The 20,432-nt window shown below is 41.9% G+C and overlaps 1 protein-coding gene across 11 annotated transcripts in view; it reads right to left on the bottom strand.

Moving 5' to 3' along the window:
* THRB (thyroid hormone receptor beta) overlaps positions 1 to 20,432 on the bottom strand; it is a 455,296-nt gene that overhangs the window by 121,008 nt on the left and 313,856 nt on the right. For 9 of the 11 annotated variants that reach the window (XM_075547158.1, XM_075547153.1, XM_075547147.1 and 6 more), the window contains one exon: positions 19,240 to 19,303. The exons of the other annotated variants lie outside the window; for them this stretch is intronic. In XM_075547158.1, coding sequence (XP_075403273.1) covers positions 19,240 to 19,261 — 22 coding nt within the window. In that variant the 5' untranslated portion in view covers positions 19,262 to 19,303. The remainder of the gene's footprint in view (positions 1 to 19,239; positions 19,304 to 20,432) is intronic. 11 annotated transcript variants of the gene reach the window in all.

Genomic DNA, 20,432 nt, shown 5'->3' with positions numbered 1-20,432 from the left:
GCATCCATCCTTTTGAGACTCACGATGTGCCCGGGACGGTGCTGAGCTCACTCTTTCTGCTGGGGTCCATCAAGTCAATCCTGATTCAGAAAGCACCAGGGGACAGAGAAGTAACCTACAGTTTTCTTGGTTGTCCTACTGGTGGAAGCAGACTAGCAGGTCTTTCTCCTGTGGAGGCCCTGGGCGGGTTTGACTTGCCAACCTTTCTGTTGGCAGCTAAGTGCCTAAGTTGCAGTGTTAGGGCACCTTGAAAAGTCCATGGCATTGTGTCACGTGTTCTGCACGCTGGAAATGAGAACTAATCATTATTCTCGCTTCACAGTGAAGACAGGGCGTCTTGCTCTAGGTTATATCTCCAGGGGGGCGGGAGGGGTGGGGATTCACCTTCGGTCCTAGGTGGGTTTGACCACACACTTTGAACCCCTTTGTTGTACTGACCCCGCCAGCTATGCGGACATCATTTGGGGCTAACTGGACTAGAGATGGTATATAGTTCTCGGGTTCGGAGCACATTCCATGCTCATTAATGTTCTCTTTTCTTCAGAGCTTATTCTGTGTTTATAAGTCAAGGATCACAGGAGATAAAGAGAAATAAAAAAAACTTGCTCCACAGGAAGAAGGAAGTGAGAGAGTCAAGCAATCGGTCGGTTCTCCAACAAAGCAAACCCAAAAGTCCCCGGTCCTCCCTGGACAGTCCAGATGCCACCAGACAAGAACTGAGAGACACGAGCGGGTCAAGGAGGGCGGGGGCTGAGGGGTTCCCAAGGGGCTGTCTCTGGGGAGGGCTGGGCTATGCGACCCAAGTGTATGGGACACAGCCACATGCAGCCAGACCTCTGAGCGCTGGACCCTGGGGAAGGCAGAGAGCTGCCAGAGAAGGACATCTAAAATATTTCCCACGGAAACTCCAGATGGAAAAATGGTAAGTCTGCTTACTGTCAAAGGCAGAAGAAAGCATACAAGACCCAGAAAAACAAGGCAGTCTTGGGGCATTCTGCCTCTCCAGGGTTCACTGTAGTTGCCTCCCTCCTCCTGGGAGGCTCTGATGCTCATGGAGACCTGGGAGCACGCTGGTCTGGCAGACTCCGTGTCACTGCCTGTCCAGCTCGCGGGAGCCTGCTCGCCACACCGCAGACCTTCCTTCTCGGAGGCTTAGTAATGCAACTGCCACTCGCTTATGAAGAGGGCTTTCCACTGTGATGATTCTGTTTACTCTTGTTGAGCCTGGACAAGTAGCTGTTTGTTTGTAGTCGCTCAAAACATGATGCAGTTAAGCCCTTTCGAATTAAATATGCCTCCTAGAATTCAATTTCAATCATGCCTTGTATTTTAATTTCAAACAGGAAAAATGCAAAGGTTTCTCCCCTGATCTCTTTCTCTTCCAGATACCTGGCTCTTTACCGATTTATTTCATCTGGAATTCCTAGGGCGATGCCTATCTTCATCCTTTGTATGTACAGCTTGCCCTCGCCCCTAGATGTAAAAACACAGTATTTGCGGAGTGGGCAGTGGAGAGTCGAAAGGGGAAGCACCGAGTGTCTGCTAGAGAAAACGACTGGGAACCATTGTGTAGTCATCTAGACACGCTCCCATTTGTTTGTTTGTTTCTCCCTGATATCCATTGTTTCCTTGGAGTTTAACTCTTGATACATTGAGGAGCACAGGAAAAGCTTACGGAACGATTTAAGTAGATTCTCACCCCAACGCTAGGGTGCTTTCTAGCCCATTAACCACAACGACATAGATTCCAAAAATGCTGACGCCATTTTCTCAAAGTCACAAGGGTATCGAGTGGCAAGCTTGGATTTGAACTCAAGAGCACATGGCTCCAAATTCCCTGTTCTGTTCATTACAGGACCAAGGGAACACAAGGATAACCCATAGATCATTGTAGCCCGATTTCCACCACCCATCTGCCAGTTTGTTGCGCGGTGGTGATGCCGGACACGATGGCATCCATATTTCACAAGCCGACAGGGTCACCCACAAGGACAGTTTTCACTGGAGCTTCCAGATGAAGGCATTAGGAAGAAAGGTCTGGTGCCTACTTCTGACAATCAGCCACTCAAAACCTTGCAGTTGATAACAGAAAGAAGGACAACATATTAGCTGATGTCGAGGGCCAACGGGGGGAAGGAAGACCCTCGATAACAGGGACTGGCGCAGCAGCTGAAACAATGGACTTGAACATGTGGTGATTGTTAGGATGGTGCGGGACTGCTGTCTATAAAGTTGCACGCAAGGTTAGTTCTATCGTATATGAGGTTGCCGTGAGTGGAAGCTGCACGAGCAATACCTGTCTACCTAGGTCTAGCTAACTCTATTCAGAGATGTTGATACTGTCTGGTATCAGGGATTATAACACACACATATTTAAAATCAAGAAGAGGACTTTAATATAAGGCCAAACCCTTGCTGACCTTGCTTAATTCTGCAATATTACCTTGCATTTGATGGCCCTTTATAGCGTCATCATCAAAATCTCTTTTCCTGGGCACCCAGCTAGACTGGTGCATGGGTTCTAGCCAATGGGAAAAATGGGGCCCACTTCCCGACCTGGACCCTAATCAACCTCCTTTGTGTCTTCTTTCATTTTTTTTCTCCTTCTTCACGTTATGTGACACTGAACTTAACATGAATGAAAAACAGTCCCGTTGTACAAAGTCAGGGGGGGCGGGGTGTCACCCGTTACAGCAGAGAGGAACCATTATTTTGATAATAGCCCCTTCATGGTTCTGAGTTTCTTTCCTATCTATTACATCATGAAATTCTTTACAACTCTGAGTCCATGGAAGCATAAGGAGCGAGAGATGTCAAAGACTCACCCAAGAACAACCAAACTGCTTCAGTGACGGCAGACTGCTATATGACCTTATGCATATTCATTTAAATCAGTGGTTCTCAACCTTCCTCATGCCGCGACGCTTTCATACAGTTCCTCATGTTGTGGTGACCCCCAACCATATAATTATTTTCATTGCTACTTCATGACTGTCATTTTGCTACTGTTAAGAATCGAGTGAAACCTGTGAAAGGGTCATTCAACTCCCAAAGGGGTTAAATCAGTTGAGAACCACTGATTTAAGTCATGGGGTGATTTTCTCCACATGCATTATCAAGGTGTTAGGCTAGATGGTGTCTAAGATTCCTTCTAATTCTAAAGCACCATAAATCTTTTCAGATTAAAAAAATATGAATTGGTAGACTCAGAAACTATAATTACTTGGTGAGTTCCCTACAGGTAGGTGCTATTTCTTTATTAGGATTTTATGTCTAGTGCCTGATGCATTGTGGATGCTCAAAAAATTAATTAGAATTTTGATGCTGTAAAAATTCAAATAATTTACTCATGTTCTAATTTATGCCAATAATTTCTTGATCTAATTTGGAGTACTGGATCAAATGATTGAAATTCTCATGAATATTTTCATTATGCCTCCCTGGAAATGATAGGTTATTTTATATTCATTTAATGGAATTACTCTTTGAAGAATGATTTTATAATAATTCTTAAAGACTCTTTTGATGAAAAGCAATGCCAGTGGTAATTGCCATTATGATGGCTTCATTTACAGTTCTATTTAGTTAAATACTATAAGGGCATAATTCCTACATATCCTTGAGTAAAACGGGGTATAAGAATATTCAGAATTTCCTTATTCAGATGTTTATGAACTTGATGTCCCTAACAGTAGAGTTGGGGAAACTATGGGCAAGAGTGTGAAAAGGCCCCAGGGAAAGTGCACAGTGACAGGAAGAAGCCTACGTAGCCTTTGCAAAAAATGTACTATTTTCTTCCTTTTTTGTGTGGAAAAAATACACAGAACACTATTCTCACAGGGCAGGCATCCTGGTTATTTCATCCTATGTATCAAAAACATCAGATTAGTAATTATCTATGTCTTTGATTAATTATACATTAGGTCACCCGACACTACGACTTAGTACATGTAGTTTGGTAGGTAAAATGTTTGAAAATCCAGCTCAACGAAGATGTACGGAGTGTAGTGGAGGGAGGGGATGGGTAACAAAAAAGCATTCTTAAGGGCTCAAGTAGAAGGCAAATGTTTTGAGAATGATGATGGCAACAAATGTACATATGTTTTTGACACAATGGATGTATATATGGATTGTGATAAGAATTGTAGGAGCCCCCAATAAAATGATTTTAAAAAAAGAAATAGGCTTAATTTTGTTTAAACCAGAAAAAAAAAAAAGAGCATACTGATAGTCCAGCGATTGGGAAATCAGTGGGCTTTCTTTGGTTTTTAATTCTCTTCATTGGCTGCAGGAGGGACTTGTACCATGTCCATGGCTTTATTTGGCCATTTCATTACGTGCTGTGCTATGCTGAGCTCCCAGAACCAATGCAGTGTTGGGGTCCTTACGCCTGGGCTGGACTAACACCAACATAAAAACTGAAGTAATAATAAGATGCTTATTCATCAGGGACTGCAGAAGGGAAGAGCTTGTATCAATAATTATCTACTTGCTTTTTCATGAATTGTCTGCCTCAAATTTCATGCCTAGATGGCATAAAATTAAACATATTTAAAAATTTTTAAATATTAAAATATTTCCCTATAAAGTGATGATAATAATGACATTTATTGTCTCCTGTCTTGCCTCCCCTTCACCGTTTCTTTCTCTCTTTTCCATTTTTTAGAAAGGAAAAGCAGCTCTGAAGTGGCCGAGAAAATTCTTCAGAAAATCCTGTGTAGCACCCTGAGTTTGAATGTGACGATGAGGGGGACACATGGGTTATGGGAATGAATCAGGGTTCATAATCTAAAAGCCTATTTGCAAACCAAGTTTCCTTAAAATATTTAGATGCCCAGATACTAATTGACATGTTTGGCACGTTAGATTCACTATAGTGTAATAATTCAATTGATCATTTCTCAAAATTAAACTTTTAGTGAGTGCCTACTCTGTGCCTACTCAGATGAGCCTATGCAGTGGCCCAGTGGACCAGGCAAACTCACTGCTATTGAGTCCCTGTTGACTTGTGGCGACTGTGTAGGATGCTGTAGGACAGGGTAGAACTGTCCCTGGTGGGGTTTGAGACTATAACTCTTTACAGGAATGGAAGCCTCATCTTTCTCTGACAGAGTAGCTGGTGGTTTTGAACTGATGAGCCTGCGGTTAGCCGCCCAATGCCTACCTGCTTTGCCACCAGAGCTCCTTCAAGCCTCTGTTAAAAATTATGTTGGTATTTGGATTGCAATTGCATTTGATCTGTAGATCACTGTGGGCTGTATTAATGTTTTCCAATGTGAAGTCTTCCTATTCGTGAGCATAAGGAGCATCGGTGTTGTAGGAGGAAATATTAATAAATTAGTATAATAGCTGAAAATAGAGTGGAACACCATATCTATGACACCAGAGCTGAGGCAGTCTCTCCAATGCGATTTTTTGAGTCAGCACCCCAACTAACCACAGGACCAGGTATAAAAACCAAGACATGGAGAGAAAAAAAATTTTGCTGGGCTGTTTAATCATTGGCAAGGAATTTACAGGACAGAAAAACAAGTTTGCCAGGGCAGGCCCATTTCTTCAATGCCAGTGTCTCTCTCGGAGTGCATTCCTGAGTGACTATTTGGTCATCTGAGCAGGAGAGGGCTGCTGCCTGGTGATTAGTTAGGTAGGTGAAAATGCTGCCTTCACGGACAGTGAGTCAGGCATTCATGGGGAGAGTAGCTATACACACTCAGGTAATTTATACTTGAGTCGTTAACACTCTACATTTTAATGAGCTGCCCTTGGCCAGGCTAGTTTCAGGTTAAAGGGTGATAGTTTTAAAATATATTTTTCAGATGGCCAAACTAACATTTTCCAAAAGCTGTTCCACAGGGAGAAGTGATCTGTCTCAATCAATCTTCAATGCACATTAGAATCACCTGGAGAACCAGCAAAGCCCTGGCCACCGTTTTTTTACAATGGTTTTTTTTTTTTGTTCTGTGTGTGTGTTTAAATTTTATTTTATTATTATTAATTTTTACCACATTCCTCAGATTCTGGTGTTCACCCACAAGTTAGAGAATAATCATTCTTTTCTCAGCACTGGACACATATTAGAATCACTTGCGATTTAAGAAGGCAAAGGTGTCAGAGGCCATACCCTCGACTAAGTCTATTGGAATCTTGAGGGGATAGGACACAGGCTTCCGTGTGTCTTAAAAGCGTCCCAGGTGACAATAATGGTCATGGTTCCCAGATTGATATGGATGATAACTTTAGTATCGTCCAGGTGGTTTTTGAAAATTAGAGAGACCTGGATTCCATCTAGAGAGTTCGGCTTTATTGGTCTAGCTGTGACCTGGCCATCAGAATTTCAAAAAGGCTCCCTGGCTGATTCTAATGTGCAGCTCAGTTTGAGCAAGGTTAGACTAGGCAAGTACACAAGAGGGGGGTGTACTGGAAAAGCTGAGACAAGACTGCTCAATACACCTGTGTGTGTGTGTGTGTGTGATTTGCTATACATGTTGTCATCACAAAGGTTAAGAAGAACGTCAGTGAAGAACAAAAATAATGAAGCTTAATCTCTATTGAAAGACATTTAACTTCATGAGGGGAGTTAAACAAGGGTGTCCTTGATCACCACCCGCGTTCAGGATTGTGCTAGAAATTCTAGCCAGACTACAAGGCAAGAAAGGTAAATAAAAGTTCTCTAGGTTAGCAAAGAACCAGCAGAATTGTTTCTTTTTCTAGCTTTCATCTTATGTTAGAAAATCCCAAAGTTCAACACCAAAATTACTGGAGCACATGGGACATGCTACCGAAGTTGTAGGGTACACAATCAGCACACAAAAATCAATGACATTTCTTTACACAAACACAAAGAACTCAGGAGAACAATACCATTTATAATAGCTACCAAAAGATAAAATACTTAGCAATAAATCTAACCAGAGAAACAAATGACCTGTGCAAAGAAAACTACAAACACTTCTACAAGAAACCAAAAGAGACCTTTATAAATGGACAAATGTACCATGCTCATTGATAAACCTACCTACTGCTATTAGGTAGATTCTGACTCAGTGATCCTATCAAACAGAGTAGAAGGTCCTAAGCCAAAGGTTTTTGATATTATACATCCTTTTCGGAGGATGGAGCTCTATCTTTCTTCCTCAGAGTGGCTGGTGGGCTTGAACTACTGATCCTGCAGTTGGCACCCCAACTCAAACCTGTTACAACACCAATGCTCCTTATGCTCAAAGTTAGGAAGACTTCACATTGGAAAATACTAATAAGACCCAAAGTGATCTACAGATCGAATGCAATTCCAATCCAGATTCCAACATAATTTTTAAAAAGGAGACAGAAAAACAAGTTACTAATTTTATATGGAGAAGGAAGGGACCCTGGAGAAGTCCAGCACAATTAAAGAAATACAAAATAGGAAGCCTTATACTCTGGGGTCACATGTCCTAAAACACAGCCATCACCGTCAAAACTCCTAGCACTGGCCATAGAATAATTTAGTTGAACTGAGAACTCAGAAATAAAGACATTTACCTATCTTTGACAAAGCACTGAAACTCACATTAAATCAAGATGTGTTTCTTTAACGCATGGTGTTGGAAAAAGTGAATATATATTTGCAGAAAAATTAAACAGGACCCATGTCTCACATCATATATACAAATGAACTCAAGATAGGTCAATGACCTAAAATTAAAACCAAGAAGGAAAAAGGCCATCAGTGATACCATAAGATCAAACTTAGGGACCCTAATATATGGCAGAAATACAATATCAAACATAACTGAAAACCTACCATTAGCAGAAGACAGACTAGATGACTGGAACCTCTTACGCATTGGGCATGTGCATCAAAATCTCTCAATAAGGAGTAAAATGAGAAATCACATAAAATTGGCAATAATATAATGGAAAGGGACGAGTTTTTATTCAAAGTTCAACTTTTTAAAAATTAAATACTTTTACTGGGGGCTCTTCCATTTCTTTTAACAATCCATACATGGATCCATTGTGTCAAGCACATTCGTACATATGTTGCCGTCATCATTTTCAATCATTTTATTTCTACGTGACTCCTTGGTATCAGCTCATTTCCCCCCTCCCTCCCTCACGAACACTTGATAAGTTATAGATTATTATTTTCATATCTTACATTGTACTCTGTCACCCTTCACCCACTTTTCTGTTGTTTGTCCCCCGGGGTGGGGGTTATATGTTGATCTTTGTGATAGATTCCCCCTTTCTCCCCCACCTGCCCCATATCCTCCTGATATCTCTATTCTCATTGTTGGCCCTGAGGGGTTTATCTATCCTGGATTCCCTGTGTTGCGGGCTCTATCTGTAGCAGTGTACTGTTCTAGTCTAGTCCGATTTGTAAGGTAGAATTGGGGTCATGATAGTGGGCAGAGAGGAAGCACTACTGAAGTAGAGGAAGGTTGTATGTTTCATTGGTACTATACTGCACCCTGCAAGGCCCAACTTTCATATGCATATGATGCAATGGAGAATCTCATGACTTGGGCCAGGTCCACCTTAGGTCTCAAAGAAACATCCTTGCTCTTCAATACCCTAAAGTGATCTTGTGCAGCAGATTAACCTAATGCAATAGGTCTTTGCATCTCTTGACTGCTGCTTCCATGAGCATTGATTATGGATCCAAGTAAGACAAAATCTTTGACAACTTCAACCTTTTCTCCATTTATCATGATGCTACTGATTGGTCCAGTTGTGAGGGTTTTGGTCTTTACATTGAGAAATAATCCATACTGTTGGCTGAAATGCTTGATCTTCATCAGCAGGTGCTTCAAGTCCCCCTGCTAGTGGGACTGCAAAATAGTTGGACCACTGTGAAACATGGTATAGCTCTTTCTCAAACAGTTGGAAATATAATCTCTCTCTATTTGATATATTTTCTTGAGATATAAGATCTGTGACACAGATAGGTAAATACACACCCATGTTCATCACAGCATTGTTCACAATAGCTAAAAAATGGAAATGACTTAGATATACACCAATAGGAGAATGGATAAAGTAGGGTACATACCACAAGGACATAGTACACAATGTAAAAATGTCTCATGTTAAATAGTTAGGTTTATTGTGCCAACTAGATTTCTGTAGGAACATGTGGGCTGGAGGGCAACCTAGATATATGTTTCTGAGGCCAGCTTCCATCTTTCTCCAACCCTGGTGATCAGACCAGCATGCTTCAGCTTGAGCTAGTCCTTTGCTTCATCTGTGTGCTGCACTACCTGTGGGCTGAGCTAACTTGTGGATCATGCTGTCTTGTTGTGAATCACTATAGCTTGAGGCTCCTTCCAGACCTGCTTCCCCATGCTACTGGTGGATTCAGTCAGCATGCATTGCTAGAGTTTGAGACTTCAATGGGGCCTGTTTCTCTAAGCTCCCAAGCTACTGGCTGTTGCTTCCCCCCACACCCCTCCCCTTCCATCTGCTGCCTGATGATCGACTCTACTTGTCTTGCCTGAGAGCAGATTCTGTTGTCTGCTTCCTTGACCTTGGACTAGCAATGGGAGTTAGGTGAAGGACCTTCACCATATTAACTGTTCCATGAAAGTAAGTTGAACGGCGTCCTCTGTACTGTTGTGTGGACTAATTAGCTTTTATATTCCTTATCACTATATAAACCTAGCCTTTTGTATATACATGAGGAGGCACCCAAAGAAATCCAGGAATTTTTTTCAAACCTATGTATTAAAATTTTTTTCCTTTTAAAAAACAACCTGTCATCTTCAAAGTACTCTCCATTATGCTTCATATATTTATCAAATCTGCAATTCCATTTTTGGAAACATTTTTCAAATTCATCTGTTTGGATGGTTGACAGAACCTCCCTCGTTTTTTTCTTGACCACTTCTGTAGACAACTCACTGTCTTTTCATGGCCCTCTGCATTTGAGGAAACAAAAAGAAATTGCAAGGAGTGAGGTCAAGAGAGTAAGGTGCATGGGGCAAGAGAGGCATGCTGCTTTTTGCAAAAATCTGTTGCACTAAGATGGCTATGTGAGCAGGTGCATTGTCTTGGTGGCAAAGCAGTTCCCTGTCTGCCACAAATCAGGTCTTTTTTTGTAGCACACTTAACATAAGTTATGCCATCTTTTCAGAACTACTAAATAGAAAGCTTGATTAATATTCGGACTTAGTGGAATGAACTCCAAATGTACTGTCCTCCTCAGAGCAAAAAGAAAACCACAAAAAAACCCCGAAACAAATGAGCATCCTCTTGATCTTTGATTTGATTTGATGAGCTTTATTTGGGTGAGGTCACAGTGACATCTTCCACTGGATTGACTGATGCTTGTTTTTATGGTCATAAAAATAGCACCATGTCTTGTCACTGGTAATGACCTTGGAACAAAAGTCTGGGTCTCTTCGGAGCTGTTCTTTCAAAGTATGTTTCCAGTCTTTTGCTGGTCAGTCAGAACCTGAAGCACAAATTTCACAATGACTCTTCTCATTCTCAAATCTTCCGTTAAACCCCCGCCCCCCAAATAGTCCAGATAACTTCCCCAGCCCTTCAATGGTCTGTCAGCAGTCTTTGAGAAGAACTGCATGGATTTTGTTGACATTTTGTCCATTCTGGAAGTTGATGGACGTCCAGAACGAGGTTTGTCATCAGTTGACATTTCACCTTTTTTGAAACAAGAAAACCACTCGTACACTTGAGTTTTCCCCATAGCGCTGTCCTTGTAAACTGTGTTCAATATCATAACAGTTTCTGTGACATTTTTCCCAAGCAGGAAACAAATTTGCACAGTCCTACACACTTCTCTTAAATCAGCCATCATAAAAAAATGAGGCTCGAGCAAAATTGCTTTTACAAAACATTCACTGTGACCAGAGAGAACCTTTCCAGGCGATGCCGCTGGTGCACTAACTCAGAGTGAGTTGCTGGATGCTGGCCTAGCAGGAAAATTGCATAATACAGAAGCTCCACCCAGCGGGGTTTTTTCCATTTCTTTTGGGTACCCACTCCTATGCATACATTTGATTTTGAAGGGATATATTATTTAGCAAAGTTCTACCAGAGCTTCTCAAAACTTTACTTTTTATTATTGGTTCTAACTTTGACTGTATGATGCATATATATACATAGATAGATATTGGCACATATAGACATACATGTTGACTGGTCATTAAACTTCAGTTTTGGTGACTTGCTTGTCTATTTAGCTTTTCTGTAGTAGTGCTTGTCTTTTTCTTGTGGTTTCTGTATTACGGGATTAATTCCTTATCATAAATGGTACAATTATCTTCCCATTTTAGCAGCTGTCTATTCTTCTTGTTTGACCATTTCCCCCCTTTTAAATTGTTGTTTACTTGTGCATAATTTCATACTTACAAAGCAGTTACACGATTGGTACAAAGAACTCCTAGGTATTGTTTACCCCGAGAATCCAAATGTCAACATCTAATCTCACTTGCTTTATTTCCCTCTCTCTTTTTATCTCCATACAATTAAATTTTTTAACCATTTGCAAATGAATTATGAACACAATGCTCAGTTATTTTTTGTTTCTATAGAGTAAGATCTATTAAGGCGTTGGTTTTATAGATGTCCGTGCTGTCAAGCTTAAAAAGGTGGTCTGGTGAATATTGAGGGAGAGAGCGCAAGTGGGCACTGGCAGTGAGTTCAAGCCTTCTTTTGGAATGTTCTCTGAAATGACTTCATTACAGCTGAAGATTCCCTGGAGAAAAACTCTTTCACATTTACTCTCTATGCACCACCCATGTACTCCCCACCTCAGCCTTAGAGTGAAGAGAGAGGAAAACACAGGTCATGAAGCCAGATGCTTGCAAACCATGGAGGTCCTGCTGTGCCTTTTCCTGCGAGGGACAGCCAAGCGCTGGTCTCTGGCCTGGTGACCCCACGCAGGAAGGAACTGCCGAAGCCATGGGAGCCCAGCAACGCCAACATGAGTGCCTTTCTCACCTTGCCCCAGAAGCTGGGAGACTCTATACTGATTTGTATATATTATTAATATATTTAGACGGACAAAAATAAAGACCTTGGAGCCATCTATGCAAGCTACAAACACTCACACTAATAGTTCTTTCCAAAAGAAAAACGCCAACTTTCCCACTGTGGGTTGAGCCAACAACACAAAGGAACATTGCCTTCCATTCCCATGGTGTCAATGCCTTCCAGGTAAAAGAGAAGCTGTGCACGTTCATCACACACAAAACTTGTACCTTCTCTTCAGACATCTCTCCCCCTCTTGGGATCCAGAACTTCATGTCCTCTGCTCCCCGTCTCCCGGAGACTGGACACTTGCAGTGTCCCAGCTGAGCACACTGCTTCTCCCCTCAACTGCCAGAGTTGGAGCCTTCTTTCTCTACCTTCTCCCGCCTGCTCCCGTCTTTGTAACTCACCCTGTGCATGTCTCCTCTCCACTGCTCCCCTTTACATTCCCTTCTAAAGTCCACTCAGCAAAAGTAACAGCTTTTCCTTGGCACCCACTCTCCTTAGGGAACAGGATGGTATCAATCACTGCCTTTGAGTCAATTCTGACTCATAGTGACCCTGTAGGGCAGGGTTGAACCACCCTGTGGCTTTCCTATAACTTTTTATGGTAGCAGAAAGCCTCCTCTACCTCCCGCTCTTTGGAAATAGGGAAGGGAAAAATCTTGCGATTTTACTATGTTGTTGTTGTTCTTGTCACCTAGAAATGGGTAGCCGAGAAAGAAAACCAGCCCATGGTGTGAAGTTCTGAGAAGAGAGACGCAGCTCCGTGCAAGATCGACTCCAGTTTCACCACGTTGTTCAGTTTCCCGGAGTCCGTTCTGACTTACAGTGACTTTAAGGACAACAGAACGAAACACGGCCCAGTCCTGGGCAGTCTTCACAATCCCATCCTAACAAGAGGGAAGTCAAGCCAGCCGAAGGACCAAAACTGACCATCTAACAAGTATCTCTAACATGTACAGCTGACACGTCATCCTTTTCTTTGAAACAGGCAAATCCTTCTGAAGATCGATGGCATGTTGGTCCGCTAGGCTGATAAAGGATGTCATACTTTTCCCTAGCCTAGCTTTAGGGGAAGTGGCCATCCTATTCTTTGTTTGTTGGTCCTCCTTCCACACTTCTCTCTAACCTCCTCCAGGAAATTCCTACGGAAAAGCAAAGAGGCTTTCTGCATGAGGCCAGATTAAGGACGTCCCATCAAATGGAGTCAATTAGTGGAAACCATCTCTCATGATTCATACGCCCTCCGAGTCAACTGCTTCTAAACCAACTTCCATTTCCAAATTTGATCTCTAGACAGGTAATAAGGATTTTGAAATGTCCAAAGAATGGGTTTATAAAGTAAAAGGTAGGAGCAGAAGAATGAAGAAACGTGTTTCTCTCTCAACAGTGCCTGTATTCTTCCTAAAAGCCACTCTTTAAATACTTGGCTTCTGTCTTATACCTCAATTCTCACCCCACTCCCATTGTTCCCAAACTCCAATACGATCACCGTCACCATTTCTACTGCTTCCCCTGCCATCATGACCACCATCACTGCCTCCTCTGCTGTCATTATCACCTCGCCCACCATCACCAGCACCACTCTCAACAGCATCGCCATTCGGATACACTCCTTGAAGCCTGCTAGAAGCAAGGATTGCCTAGGATACTGTTACTTGACTTCTGCTGGCCATACAAATAGAAATCATGGCATAACAGTGGTGTCTATTAGGTGAGGACCTAACTTCCTTTCTGTTCTCTCAGATAGCACGAAATTCTGCAGCAAACACACACACACACACACACACACACACGTATATATACACAAGTCCTTCGAAAGAACAGAAACTCATTTTCCCAATAAGAATTGAGTCCATAATCAAGGTGCAGCACCTCAACTAAGAAGTCCCAGGCTCTCTGTTTGTCTATTCCCATTTTTCCTCAAGGTTTGGCTCTGAAAACATTTTCTCTCTGGAACTTGGTTGTGCTTGTAGAAAAGAAACTAGCCAGGAACTCCCAAGTCTGCAGACTGCAGCTGATTTCTGTCTTGGCGTTGGAGCTAAGAGTCATAGTCTTAAAGCCTCACCATTTACACATCATCAGGTCTTAGCAGTGAAGAGAGCTCCCCAACAGTATCACAGCCCACTGCTAAGTATTCATGTGAGGGGGTACCCTCCCCCACAAAAAAACTCCCCCCAAACAAAACTGGAATTGTGCTGGGTGGAGCAGAGCTTTCTAGTAGCATGTATTTTCCCCAATAGGTGAGCACCCAGCAACTTGCTCTGAGTTAGTGCACCCAGTGGTATCACCTGGGAAGGTGCTCTCTGGTCACAGTTAATTTTTTCGTAAAAGCAGTGCATGTAGCTGTGAAGTTTTGTTTCCTGCTCAGGAAAAATGCCACAGAAACTGTTGTAATGTTGAACACAGCTTACAAGAACAGCACTACAAGAAAGAATCAAGTGTAGGAGTGATTTTCTCATTTCAAAAAAGATGGAATGTCAATTGATGACAAACCTTGTTCTGGACCTCCATCAGTTTCCCAAATGGACAAAAACGCCGACTCATAGTGCATTTGGGGTTCTTTCTACCAGGTCAGACTATTAATCAAGCTTTCTCTTTAGAGGTTCTGGAAAGACTGCGTAACAGTGCGCAACAAAAAGGCCCTGCTTTGTGGCAGAAGGGGGACTGGTTTTGCCACCACGACAATGCACCTTCTCACACAGCCATCTCAGTGCACCAGTTTTTGGCAAAAAGCAGCATGCCTCTCCTGCCCCATGCACCTGACTCCCATGACCTTGCTCCTTGCAGCTTCTTTTTGTTTCCTCGAATGCAGAGGGACCCGGAAGGACAACAATTTGATGGCACAGAGAGGTGAAGAAAACAACGAGCAAGGTGCTGTCAACCATCCAAACAGATGAGAGTGAAAAAATGTTTCCAAGAATGGAATCGCAGATTTGACAAATAAATTCATTATAATGGAGAATACTTTGAAAATGACAAGGTTGTTTTTTAAAAAAAATTAAATGCATAGCTTTGAAAAAAATTCCGGTTTTGGAGGGGGCCCCCATTGTACATACAATGGAATATTTCTCAATGGAATATAGAGCGAAATGACGGTCTGATGCATGCAACAGCATACAAGGACTTCTCAAACACCACGCTGTACTGTTGTGTAAGGGGCATTGGTGGCTCAGTGGTTAAAGCGCTCTGAGGCTAATAGAAAGGTCAGCGATTTGAGCTGCTCCCTGGGAGAAGATGGGTAGTCCATTCCTGTAGAGGTGGTGGCCTAAGAAACCCCAAGAGGGCAGTTTTAGAATGTCCTCTAGGGCTGCTATGCGTCAACATCTACTGGATGACAGTGGGTAATTTTGATTGGCACTCTTGATTGGGCTGGGTGTCTCAATCAGCTTAGTAATCTAGCTATCATGTGGCAACAGAAGAAATTTTTTAAGAAGCTCGGTTTCTTTGAATGGGCATTTCCTTTTACTTTGTAGTACGCTAGTCTGAGAAGTTGTCAGAGGAGTAGTGCATCATACATCAGGCCGTTCCTTGTTACATTATATGTAGTAACAGTGCTTTCAAAGTCTCACAATCAGGACTAGTATCAGGATGGTGGATCACTAAACTGCTATGAACAAAGTGTGTTCCAGAAGAGCACACGAGTTTATTGGTCATGGAAAATATTAATACCATGCACACGGTGGATCTCAGTTATTTAGGGGTGGTGTTATTTTTTTGCTGGCCATAGTCTTTGTGCACCACAAAAAGATATTGCATATTAGTTATAGGATACAATATGACTGTGGTTCTCTTTCTGAAGGAATAAAAGGGCCACAGGTGTAGTTGAAAGCCTAAGGGACTGCTGAAGTGAACTTTGAAAAATGGTGTGGGCTTCACAACATACGACTGAGCTTTCCCAATTTAAGTATTTAAATTTAAGTATTTTGTTTGACTCAAAAACACAAACACAAATAAATTATTCATTAGGATACTCTTAAACCAGAAAATGTATTTCTTGAGGATTCACATTTTCTTTATACCCTGCCATCATGTGTACGGGTCTTGCTTTATAAAAATGTGATATACAAATATTTCAATCTAAAGTATATAAAACCTCATATTAAAAGTGGGAAAGAGAACTAGAGAGAATCCTACTTGATCATCTTATTCGTCAGGACTCACTGGGCCACCAGGGGTCCGTAACAATTCCCTTACCTAGAGAGATGCAAGAATATGCTCATCCTTAATCTGATGGGGCTTCCAAAAGTTTATGCAAACATTTTATCATCTTTTCATTCCATTTTCCTGAGCTTTTTGAAGCCTCCTAGCAAATAAATAGCAAACCAAACCAATTCCCTGTCCTTGAGTCAATGCTGACTCATAGCAACCTCCTGTGGGTTTCCGAGACTCTAACTGTTTACGGGAGTAGAAAGTCCAGTTTTTCTCCCCCGGAGCTGCGACCAAAAGACAAACTCTAATAGGTAAACGTGCATAAATCGGCACTCACGCATGACAATAGAAACCATTCCAGTAGGAGCTGTACATTTAAAAACACTCAGCCTCAGGAGTAACCCCAGAAATGTAAACGTCAAAATAACATCAGTAAAATCATACCATGTTGCCTTTTTAATAACATTGACCACCTCCCAAAGTCAAAGGGCTGCCATGAGTCGGGATGGGCTCGATGGCAGTGGGCGGCTGTGTGGGTTCAAGAGCAAACAACTGAACAAGCAATCCAAAGTAGGCTCAGAGTCATATCATGGTAAAGCTTCAGGCACCAACAGGAATTTCCTTCTTCACCCTGAGTGGTTGGGAAATGCCCAGTAATGGAAAATGGGGGACACTGAGGGAGAGAAGTTGGTTGAGCAAGCCGTTCACCAGAAGTGCACGTTGAAGAACTGTAGGGGAACGCTATCACATAAGAAATGTCTTTTTCACTCTGCCAGGACTCATAGTAGCATGGCTTTAAATTACCAGGGCCTGTGTGTATTTCAACAACATGAGCCAATGCTCATGCCCACAAATATAACAAATTATTGTTTCTGCCTCTTCAGGGGCATTTAGCGAAATCTGAGTCTCTCCTTTTAAAATCAGGGCCAAAGCCTCTAACCTAAGTATTTAAAATGTTAGGTCTTCATAAGCTAGCACAAACTCTTCTATGCTGAGAATCTTTTTTTTCTTCAAAAAAGAGCTTATTATAATGCCATAAATGCTAACAAATTCCCCTCAGGTTGCCTAGGAAGCAATGCTTAATTCCAGACTAACAAAATATTGTACTAAGGCACTATCTTACTTTATTAAGAATCAGTATTTTTCAGTGCCTGAATTCATACAGTCCTCATTTCAAATCAGTGTGGAAATAATGAGGAAATTTGGCAAGACCCGACTCCATTAGAGCAGAAACTAAATCATCTCCCCAAATAATTTTCTATTTGAATTAATATAAAATCTTATCAATTGACTAAACATTGTAGCAGAAAGCTCCCTCAAGACTTCCTTTGGAAACACTGGCCTGCTTAGCGTTAGGACAATTGATTCAATGCTCGTAATCTTACTCATTAAAAAATGAATTTCTTTTCATAATGTTTATTCATTTCCCCGATTGCAAAACAGCCACATTATCTGTTATGTTTTCCAGTGAAGAAACATTCATAGATGGCCGTTGAAATAAGCTCCTAACACAAGCACTTACTTCTGATGGCTTCTTACTTTATGATGACCTCTTGGTAGTTTTCTTAAAATAAGCTCATAGGCCAAGTCCAGAGCAAAAGAGAGATGAAAAAGGACATTTTTATGCCTTACAAAAAGAACCTAAAGCAATGGTTTCTCATCTGGTTCTATTTCCATATACTATACATAGAAATGTTGGGCTACTACCTACTTACTAGGTTAATGGTTGAAACACACCACCACTTTACCTTCTTGCTCCATCAGAAGCTCAAGTGGATGTGGGCAGACAGGCAGGGAAGCAATGGGGGAGATGTGATGTTTATGCTCATTGGAAGGATACCAAACTTTCAGAAGGCTGAATAGCGATACTCAATTGCTTCAATGTCTTGGGTCTGCTGGGGAATGTGTTCTTGGAGTAATTATTCTATGTCAGTTCTTTACTGGATGAGTAGGTCAAGGTCATATGAGTGGATTATCAAAGAGAGCGGGCCAGGTCAGGCTGCATCCTTGACTCAAAGGGGTCTAAGAGTATTTGCTCTTTTTCCATGGTGGCCAAAAGGACAATCACGGGTTTAGGACTAAGCCAGAAGGTGTACACCCAAGGTTGTAAACGGAAAGCTCATGGTTTGACTCCAATCAAGAGAAATATCCTGAATGGTCCAGTAGGTTTTGGTATCTTAACAATTAATTTGCCAACCTTTAAGAACTGGGATATTTTACTTAAAATCTTGATTTTTAACTTCTCTTGAAAATCTGAAATCTCTTCATTCCTGATTGTTGGTGCTTGGAGCAGAGGACTTGACTTTCCTTCAAAGAGAACTGACATTCCCTAATTTTTTCCTTGCTTCCAGCTGGGATCAGCCAGTTGTGGCATATGCCTGGCTCCTGGAGTCTCTGAGTTTGGTACCCCTGATCTATGCATTGCACAAAAACCCAACCTAACCAAAACAAAACCGTGGTATCCTAAACTTATATTCCTTCTTAGAGGGTCACCCTGCCCTCCTTTAGTCCTTGTTAAGAGTTTCTATTTTATTTGAATCTTCTAAGTTCTAACCTCATTCTATCCTAACTCTACTTCTGAGAGGAATAAGGGACCCTTGGGGGAAGATGTGTAGGCTTTGGGGTCATTACATGGGTAGAGCCTCAATCAACATAAAAAGTGAAAACATTTAGGGGGCAAGGGTGATCTTAGAATGGCTAAGATTAATGTTTCCCTGTAAACAATCATTTTTCTGGAGGTGATGCATATCATAGTTTTAAAAGCAGGTGAAAGTACATGTGTGGAGCTATATTCTCGGGGTCTAAACCTGGCTTTCCTCAGGTGGTGTCAATGGCTCATTACCCAGCTGCCAATGGAAAGGTGGGCATTTACAGGCCACCCAGAGATACCTGGGGAGGAAAGTCTAGTGATTGATTTTTGGAAAATCAGTCACTGGGGCACCGTTCTACTCCAACATGGGACGGGGTCACTGTGAGGCAGAAATGACTCGGCCACAATGGACTTCATCACACTGTTAGTGAATCACACATTGTTAGTTTGGAAAGGCAACTGCACTTCACACTCAGCGAACAAATCTGAAAAGGCGCCGGAAAATAAAAGAATATAGATACCTGTCATAGTGTTGGGAGTCATAGGTTAGTAATCATTCTGGATCCCTGTTTCCACTGACATCGCCTGCAAAGAAAAGACAAGGAAAAATGTACCCACACGTCATCACAACGTTACTAGTTATATTAACCTGCAGTATCCCTGATGGCTTTGTTCTACAGCCATCTCACACGCGTTCATTAGCTCGTCTGTCTTTATAACATTCCTAGAAGGCAAGATTTGTTACATGGGGACATTGAAGTGTACGAGGTATGTAGGTAGGCCAGGGCATACAAAGACATCTACAAAACCTCTTAGTTTTTATCTCCGGGTTCCTTCCAATGGACTTTTCTGCCATCCTCTTTTCTCAGAAGTTTTCCTTAAGGAATGGGCTAAAGACATGCTTTGCATGTGTACTTATGAATGATTTGAAAAGTGATTCTTAGGGCATGTTTATTTATTCCCAGGGGGAACTCACAGAAATGAAATATTATAGTGTGTTTCAGAGTTTTTTATATTTTCTCACCCTTATAATAAAAGAAATCACATATACTCATGTTCTTTGTTTTTAAAACATTAAAATTAACATCTACTTTCATGTTTTAACCTGTTAGGAAGAGGGCCTTCTCTGAAGGTGTCTTCTAAACACATTCGGGACGGTACTCTAACACAGAGAAGTAGGAGTTTGCCTTTCATCAAACACAATTTCATGAAATAAAGCATCGACTGGCTGAATAAAGGCTAGGGGAATTCCCAAAAGGAGAGCCCTTAGTCACCCTCATGGTCTGGAATGGAACTCAGCCTCACGGCTCAATGTTCAGCCCAACAACAGACAGATCCATGAGGGGAACAATAACCCCAGTGGGGTGTGCACACCTTAGACTCAAAAGGGCAGCATTTACCAAAGCTAAGAAGGGTATGGAAAGGAGGAGGCATGGGAACAGGTAACCCAAGGAAGAAGGGGAAAGGAAGTAGGGTGTCAGCTCCCACAATTCAGTGAGCCAACTGTGTGGCCCTCCTCTTCTCTCTTTCCTCCTCCTCTTCTTCCTCTCTCTGTTTACATCTCACTGGTTTGGTTTCTCTTTAGAACCCTGGGGCACTAGGTTTATCTATTGTCCAGGAAAGGCAGCAAACAGAGCAGAGGGCTTCCTTGAGGAGGGAGAGGCAGCTTTGGTTAGAAAAGGGGTGGGGTTATGTTAATAAAAGACTGACAACT

This window comes from Tenrec ecaudatus, chromosome 4 (genome assembly GCF_050624435.1).
Source record: "Tenrec ecaudatus isolate mTenEca1 chromosome 4, mTenEca1.hap1, whole genome shotgun sequence".
Classification (NCBI taxonomy): Eukaryota; Metazoa; Chordata; class Mammalia; order Afrosoricida; family Tenrecidae; genus Tenrec; species Tenrec ecaudatus.
The sequence above is the reverse complement of the archived record's forward strand: the minus strand, read 5'-3'. Positions and strand labels throughout refer to the sequence as shown.